Genomic DNA, 7,664 nt, shown 5'->3' on the forward strand with positions numbered 1-7,664 from the left:
ATCTGACATTTGCTAAAATTTACTACTATGCTAGACATTTGGTACACATTATTTTATTTAATTCCTGCAGTACAACCTACCCACAAGGCTGTATTACGATCCACATTTATGGCTGATGAATCAGGCTCAGAGGGATTAAGTGTCTTGTCTTCCAGGTTTACACAGCTCCTTTCCCTGAGTTGAGGACCATCTCTAACTAGCCATCTCTATCTAGTCTCTAAGTAGTCTTTCTAAGGATGTGAGGTGGCTACAGAAAACTATCCGGAGTGAGCTATGAACAGCTACTCTTGGCTGGGTTATCTGCTTCCCTCAGAAACCACTTCTTGATTCTCTGTACTTGGCCATCTTGAAGGAGACTTGGCTTGGAAGAGGCCATCTGGCATCGGCTCATGCAGCTTTTGTGAAGTCACATGTGGTCCGGGAGTTGCCAGCAAAAAGGATGCCTTGATGAGCCAAAATGCAAATCTCTCAGGAGAGGAAAAGTGAAAGTGAGCTTGTTCACACTATGCAGGGCTCCAAGGAAATGACACAATGAGAGAGACACAGTGTCCTGCCACCAGGCGCCATCATATTACAGGGACATTATTTTGCATTTGATCATTAAATTTTCCTCCCAACAGCTTGCTTCTTTGACCAGTAAAAGAGGGAGAGGTGACCCAAATTACGAAGAAGTTCATACTGGAAATACTGACGCAGGATACCTTCTTAGTTCCCACCAGACATTTATAGTGCAATCCCCTGGGAAGCAGTGGGGGCGGGGTAGTTAATGACTTTCTGACCAATCCCCAGAGCTTCTCCTGTCCTGGAGACAAGGTGCCCAAGGCAAGCCGAAACCAGAGAAGGGAATTCAGAGAACTTCAGCCAGTTCATTCACAGCTGAAGGGATGTCTAAGGACTTGGCTGTGGTTTTCGAAACTCTTCTTTGGCAGTTTGTTTTCCCCTCTTTGTTCTCTCTCTTCACCTCTCATTCTCTTTCTCTCCCCTGGTCCTACCTTCTCTAGAATGCCTATTCCATTGGCCTACTCATCAGATTCACGCTGACCTGGTGGCCCTCGGCAGCTAAGGAAAGGTTAAATTTCCTATAACCAAGCTCAGAGCTGGGTTATCTGAGCTTTGAATAATCTTTTTTTTTTTCTTTCGCAAGTGCAGGCATCAGGAATCGAACCCAGGTCTCCAGCATGGCAGGCAAGAATTCTGCCTGCTGAGCCACCGTGGCCAACCCTTGAATATTCTTTTTGTCGGTAAATCACTGCCCCCTCTTTTGCCTCTCCCAGGCCTTCTAAGTTACATTTACAAGTGAAAATTGAGGCCTAAGGGATATGACAATTGCTGGCATTTTAGCCCAGCACAATTAACAGCCTTGTTTATAGAAAATGTTGTCTTGGGGAGTTTACCGAGGGGCGTTTAAAGATGGAATTTTTTTTAAGTTCTCTAAAAGTCCTTAAGAAAAAAAAATTGGAAGTTAGATTTGATCCAAAGGTCTGAGATTTCTTTAAGAAACCTGCCTGATCAGATAGAAACCTTATTTGAATGCTTATGGTGAAAGAGGCCCTGATAAATTCTAACCAGATCAACTTCTAATTCTTAGAGGAGAGACAGGGGACCCCAGAGGCAAACTGTGGTTTCCACTCAAGTGAGAGAAACTGAATTGTCTCTTCATAAGTCCTAACCAAAGAGGTACCAGGCCAAGCACCAGAGCTCCACTCAGGCTCTTGATTGAAGTAGCCCAGCCAAACAGACCAAAAAAGAATCAGGGTTTATCTTGAGGCTGTGGTGATGACCCCTTCCTCCAGAAAGGGGATCTTTCAAGTTGCCAAAGGACCCTACCCATTCCCAGCCTAGCCCAAATTCTGGAACCTTCCATTTGGGTTTCTTAATAGTGTATTTCAGTGGTTCTCAAACAGTCTATAGGGCTTGTTAATACAGAGACTGCTGGGACCCATCCCCCAAATTTCTGATTCAGCAGGTTTTCGAATGGATCCAAGAATCTGCAAGTCTAAAGTCCTCAGGTAACGCTGCAGCTGCTGCTGATCCGGGGACCACACTTTGGGAACCGCTGATGTAGTTAAAGCACAGGCTCTGAAATCAGATTTCCTACGTTCAAAGGTTGGCCTCCCCACTTATAACCCCTGTGAGTCTTGAGCAGGGTAGCCTCTCTGCTACCTCCCTTTCCTCATTTGCTTACAAGAAGATGAGGATAGTTCATTGTACCTGCTTCATTGGTGCAGGGTCCATGAAAGTGCTCGCTCAATTCTGATTGTTGTCCTTGCTATTTCTCGGAACACAGCTACGCTGCAGCGCTGCTCTCGAGCCCAGTGCGCCCCCCTACCCCCCACCGCGGTCCTGATCCCATTGCCCACGCGGAGACCCGCCGGTTTCCCTGGGCTCCTTAGGGAGCCTGGACTGCCCGGAATTCAATGAACCCCATCGGTCCGGAAAGCGTCTGTGCAGAATTGGTGCTTTCGAGCTCGGGTCAAAAACCAAATTCGAATTCTGCCTTTGCTGCGGCGGGGTCCGCGGCCCCACAGTCTCCACACAGATGTGAATTCTTTTTATCAGCACCCGGGTGTCCTTCTGTGCCTTGTGACTGGGGGACAAATGAACATGGACCACAGGAATTCTGTCTGCTATCCTAAGCATTACATTTTGTGTACAGCTGAATTTGCCTGCGTGGGCTCAGACGCCCGACCCGCCCTGGTTCCTTATTGCTCTTCAGGACAGTTTCCTCCGTTCTCCCTTTTCATTTCTTAAAATTAAATTAAAATAATAATAAAGCAACCAAACACACCAAAAAGAGTCAAGAAAAGGGCAGAAGAGTTAAACTGCTAGGCTTGCTTTTTGTTTTTATTATCAACAATCAAGTTAATGGTACACTCTTGGAAAACTATATGCACATGTAGAAATATTTCCCTTTTAAATAGAAGCATTCATTATAACACATATAAATAAATTCAAAAACCTGAAACATAACTTATGACGATCATGTTTACAAACATAATCCAACGAGAAGGAAAAAAAATCAGACAGACATGCACCTGATAACAAAAACATATACCGATGTCTGAACCGTGATCTCTCTAAACACAAAGGAATTGAACCCGTGAGAACCTTAAATACTCCATAAAGACACGCCATAAAGACTACAAGGAGAGAAAAACATTATACGGTCACGTAGAGGAGACGGCCTGTACTGATATTAACACGATACAATTGAGTCACAGAACACAGTTGTAGAAAGACACGAAAAAGTTAAAGCCTCAACATTCAACTAATATCTATAGTTTGTGCCTTTTAAAATAAAAACAAAGAACCAAATCCCAACAAAGATGTCTAAACTGCGCGAAGAATGGAATCATCAATATACAGTCCATCCACCATTCAGGATGTGGGTCCATTTCGGACATTCCAACAGAAATGCAAACCGAAACTCTTCTGCAAACTCGTGTGCGCGCCTTTCCCTGCTGGAAAGATTTCTCTGCAGCCGGCAACGCGGACTGCAACTGACTCCAATTCAAAGCAGTGCCAAAAAGTTCGGTAAAAGCTGGTGGAAGAAGAAAATGCCGTTGGGGTGTAGGTAGAGAAAGAAGGGGGAGAGTTGCGAAGTAGGAGACACAGTTTGCGGAGTTTGCGGATGAAAAGGCATCTCATGGAGAGGGCATTTTTCAGGGCCAAGAGGCTGCAAAGATTCGGGGTTGTGGGTTGCGACCGTGCGGAGTTCGGATGCGCTAATGGCCGGACCCTGTTTGGCGAGGTGGGACAGGCAAACGGATGCGCGGAAGTCACCTTGGCCCACGGGACAGTCTGCACAATTCGTTGCCGCAGGGGCTCGAACCCAAGGACACCAGGGGAAGGGAAACTGGAAGGAGGCCCTACTTTCCCCTGAGGAGGAGCTCCGAAGGAGTTCATGCTTCTGGAACGCGCGAATTTAGGGGTTCAGCAGATCGAGCCCTCAGCTCCAACTTCAGCCTCCTGCCCCTTCTGGTCTTTTTTTTTTTTTTCCCGCCTTCCGGGTTTTCTTTTCTTTTGTTTTGTTTTATCATAATTTGCCGCCCTTCAGAATTTTTTTTTAAACTTTTTTCTATGAATTTTTTTCTTTTTCTAAGCAAGTCACTGAACTGGTTGTGCCCCCTCCCCATCTCTCCCCATCACCTGCTTGGGCCACAGACACACATTCCCGGAGACAGACAGACACCGACACGCAGACACAGCCCCCTGAGAGTGCCTCGAGTCCCGGCCGCGCTCCTCACACACCCTCAGTCACAGAAGGAGCCCTGGCTCCTGTGCGCAGCCCTGAGGCAGGTGCGAAGCCCGAGAAGTTTTTTTGTTTTTGTTTGTTTGTTTAGAGACTGGGGAATGGGGTAGGACTGGAGTGGAGTTGAAATGGGGGCGTCGCCATTTTCACTTTATTCTTATCGCGGTTATGTTCGGCTCTCCTTGAAAAAGCCACGGCAGCAGCGACAACAGCCTTGGGCCTACTAGCTCGCCTACGCGCCCGCCCGGGCCCTGGCTCGCCCGCTGTCGCCGCCGCCGCCGCCGCCGCCGCCGCAGGACCCCAGATCAGAACATACTGCTCTTCACTAAGGCGGCTTTGGCACCGTTGGGTCTTTGGAGTGAAGATAGCACGCTGGCGAAGGGCCCCCCGAGCGAATCCGGGATGGACGTGATGGGGCCGGGGCCGGGAGCCCAGCCTTGTCCAGGACCCCCGGCCGCAGCCAGACCTCCGGCCGCCGCCGCCGCCGCCGCCGCCGCCGCTGCTGCCGCTGCCGCCGCCGCCGCCGCAGCGCCGCCCTTGCCGGGTTCGCCCCCGGGGCCCCCAGGCCCAGCCGCCCCTGGGGCTCCCGCCGGGCTGGGCCCGCCGCCGCCACCGCCACTCGCCCCGCAGCTGGGGGTGGGGTTGGGGTTGGGGCCCGGGCCCCCAGTACTGTCCGGGTCAGTGCTCTTGGCCTCTTTGCTTTCGTCGTCCCTGGAGGAGTCGGACTTCTTCCCGGAAGAGCCGTTCTTGGCCGCAGCCGCTGCAGCTGCCGCCGCGCGCTCCTGCTTGCGGAATTTGGCGCGGCGGTTCTGGAACCACACCTGGCGGTGGGGAAGAACGAGAGGTGGTGAAGCGGGGGCCACGTAGGGGGTCATGGAACTGGAAAGAAAATTTCTGGTCAGGGTGGCCCACATCTTATTTCAGCGGCGTTAACCTCCTACCCTAGCCCACACTTGGCGAACCTAGATGCCCTGGCGCGTCACGCGCACCCCACACGCACCCAGAGAACTTGTTGCTGGTGCATTTTTGGCGTGAGCTGGGCATGACCAAGAAATGGCGGCTTGGGGGAGAACAACAAAGAACGCGGGTCCCAGAAAGGCCCTGAAATGGAGGCCCTAGTTTTGGCAGGCCTTTGCTGGGTTTACTTCTTACGCCATCCTCAAGTTCACCATCCGCTCCCAGGCCTCAGATTTAAAGTTGAACTTCGTAGAAGGAGGGGCCTCTGAGTCTGACACCTGCTGTACGCCCCCAACCTTTGGACCGGGAGGAACTTGCAGGAATGCGCACCGCCCCTCCACTGAGGGGCTCAGCAGGAGAGCCTCCTGGCAGGTCCCAGCACCAGCAATCAGCAGGCTTCCGGCCTGCTGCCATGGTCAGTTTGTGAGCGCACCTGTGTCCCAGACAAGTTAGCAAACGTCGTGGTTCTTAAACTTCATGAAGTCACAGCCCCTTTGCAAATCGGATGCAAGTCATAGTTTTTGGGACAATGCACTTCATCATGGCGCCAGGTTAAAAGCGCTCTAGTTTTTAAGCATTTGGCAAAATAACAATAACAATAATAGTACTTATAATGCTGGGGGCGGGGGGGGAAGGTCTGCACTCCTCCCCATCCCACCCCGCAGGCCACTTCCTATCCCCCAAATGTCCCTCTTGTCCCGAGGCCCCCGAATGCCTCTGCAAAGCTAAGTAGGGTGTGAAACACACTTTTCAGCTGTGCATAACAGAGAACCCGTCCACACCGAATCCAGCCTTTCTGTTCCTACCTAGGCTCCTGAACGAAAGCCTTCTCTTGCTAGGCCTCAGGAATTCGGACCTTCATTAGCACTGTCTCCCACCTCCTTCTCCTGCCCGGCCAGGTTAAGTTTACCGGCGGCGTACCTGGACTCGCGCCTCGGTGAGGTCGATCTTCAGAGCCAGCTCCTCACGGGTGTAGATGTCGGGGTAGTGCGTCTCTGCGAAGACCCTCTCCAACTCTTTGAGCTGCGCACTTGTGAATGTGGTGCGGATGCGCCGCTGCTTGCGTTTCTCGTTGAGGCCGCCGTGATCCGTGAAGAGTTTGTAAGGAACTGGGGGACAACAGGAGGAACAGAGCGTGAGCAAAACGGTCCGGAGCGCTGAGGCTGCAGAGCCGGACTGCGGGGACTCCAAGGTCAGGGGGTCCCATGAGCCTCCACTGACACCGGCGCGGGAGAGTGGCCGAGAGAAACAGCCTAGAAAAACTGAGCGAATTAGTTATACCGGAAAACGGAGGCGCGAACTTGGGCTTTAGCGGGATCTGCTTGGGCCGGAAACCTCCCGGCCGAAGTGCCTTTTGGGTCTTTTGAAATAGCGCATTGGACACGGCTGAAGGAGGGGACGCAGGATAGTGCTTTGAGCAGGAAAAAAATAAGGGAGGAAAAGTCCTTAAAGAATCGTCGGAATACCAGGGAGCCAGGGAAGAAGTTACCAAACACTCCCACCGGTCGGGACTTTTTAATTCTCTGAAGTTGACCCGGCCCCAAAGTTGGGGGAAAAGTGCTGCAAAAAAAAATAATAATGATGATAAATTAAAGAAATACTCATAAAAATGACCAGCCGAAGAGGTGTGAGCCGCTGTCGGCTCTTAAAAAAAGAGAGAGACACTGCCAGTAATGAGCTTTACTCTTTGTTATTTAATTATTTTCTAAGCTTTACGTCTCATCGCAAAGTAAATAAATTATGCCTATCATTTTGGCAGCTTAAGATAATTTTGTTGGCGGTTCGGGTGTGACTAGGATAGTGTAACCCTGTAAGTGAATTACCCCTCCCTGCAATCGCTTCTAACGTGATAAATTCTTTCATTTGTGTAAGCAAATTTCGTTTGGTAAATACTAAACACATTTCCATTTTCAAATGCAATCAAGGCTTCCTATATACGAGCGGAAAGGCAGCTTCCTCGGCTGAGAAAGCCGACGGTCCTTACCTGCTGCGTACGGACTGCTCTGGTGGTCCCTGAGGGTGCCGAGGCTGCAGGATCCTGGCGTGAGGGACGGGCAGCCAGACGTGGCCCCAAAAGTGGTCCTTATCGGGTTATACTGGAAGCCACTGGCCTGGCTGCAGGAACTGAAGTCAGCATAGGCTGAAGCCAGGCTCGAGGTGTCCATCCCAGCCATACAGGACTCGTAGGCAGAGGAATTGAGGTAAGAATATTCCATTTTATACATTGAAAAGGCTCTGGATGGCTCAGCCAAGTGGAAAAATGAAATAAAAGATGGGTAGGGAGAAGGTGGCTGGAGTGGGGAGATGTGCACAGCTCAACGCCTGCCTCCAAACTGGCCTCCTTACTACCAGCAGAGCCTAGTTTTATGAAAAAGCCTCCTATGAGATGCCTTGTCTGAGGTCTCTAGAGCATATAGTCCTCATAATAAACTTGGCTCTTTCCACTTGGACAATA

At 50.6% G+C, this 7,664-nt stretch overlaps 1 protein-coding gene across 1 annotated transcript; it reads right to left on the bottom strand.

The window, feature by feature from the left end:
- Window positions 1–4,557: 4,557 nt before the first annotated feature.
- On the bottom strand, window positions 4,558–7,434 carry PHOX2B (paired like homeobox 2B). Its single transcript, XM_077137127.1, has 3 exons — window positions 7,194–7,434; window positions 6,131–6,318; window positions 4,558–5,073 (listed from the first exon to the last, which is right to left on the bottom strand). Exons 1-3 carry the CDS (start codon window positions 7,432–7,434, stop codon window positions 4,558–4,560), a joined length of 945 nt encoding a protein of 314 aa, XP_076993242.1.
- Window positions 7,435–7,664: the final 230 nt, after the last annotated feature.

This window comes from Tamandua tetradactyla, chromosome 19 (assembly GCF_023851605.1).
Source record: "Tamandua tetradactyla isolate mTamTet1 chromosome 19, mTamTet1.pri, whole genome shotgun sequence".
In the NCBI taxonomy this organism is placed as follows: Eukaryota; Metazoa; Chordata; class Mammalia; order Pilosa; family Myrmecophagidae; genus Tamandua; species Tamandua tetradactyla.

Excerpts from the sequence above, each read along its gene's own strand:
- PHOX2B (XM_077137127.1), bottom strand. The coding sequence starts at position 7,434 with ATGTATAAAATGGAATATTCTTACCTCAATTCCTCTGCCTACGAGTCC. Across the intron at positions 6,319-7,193 it reads GAGCAGTCCGTACGCAGCAG|TTCCTTACAAACTCTTCACG; the intron begins GTAAGGACCGTC and ends GTTGTCCCCCAG. Across the intron at positions 5,074-6,130 it reads TCACCGAGGCGCGAGTCCAG|GTGTGGTTCCAGAACCGCCG; the intron begins GTACGCCGCCGG and ends CCCCACCGCCAG.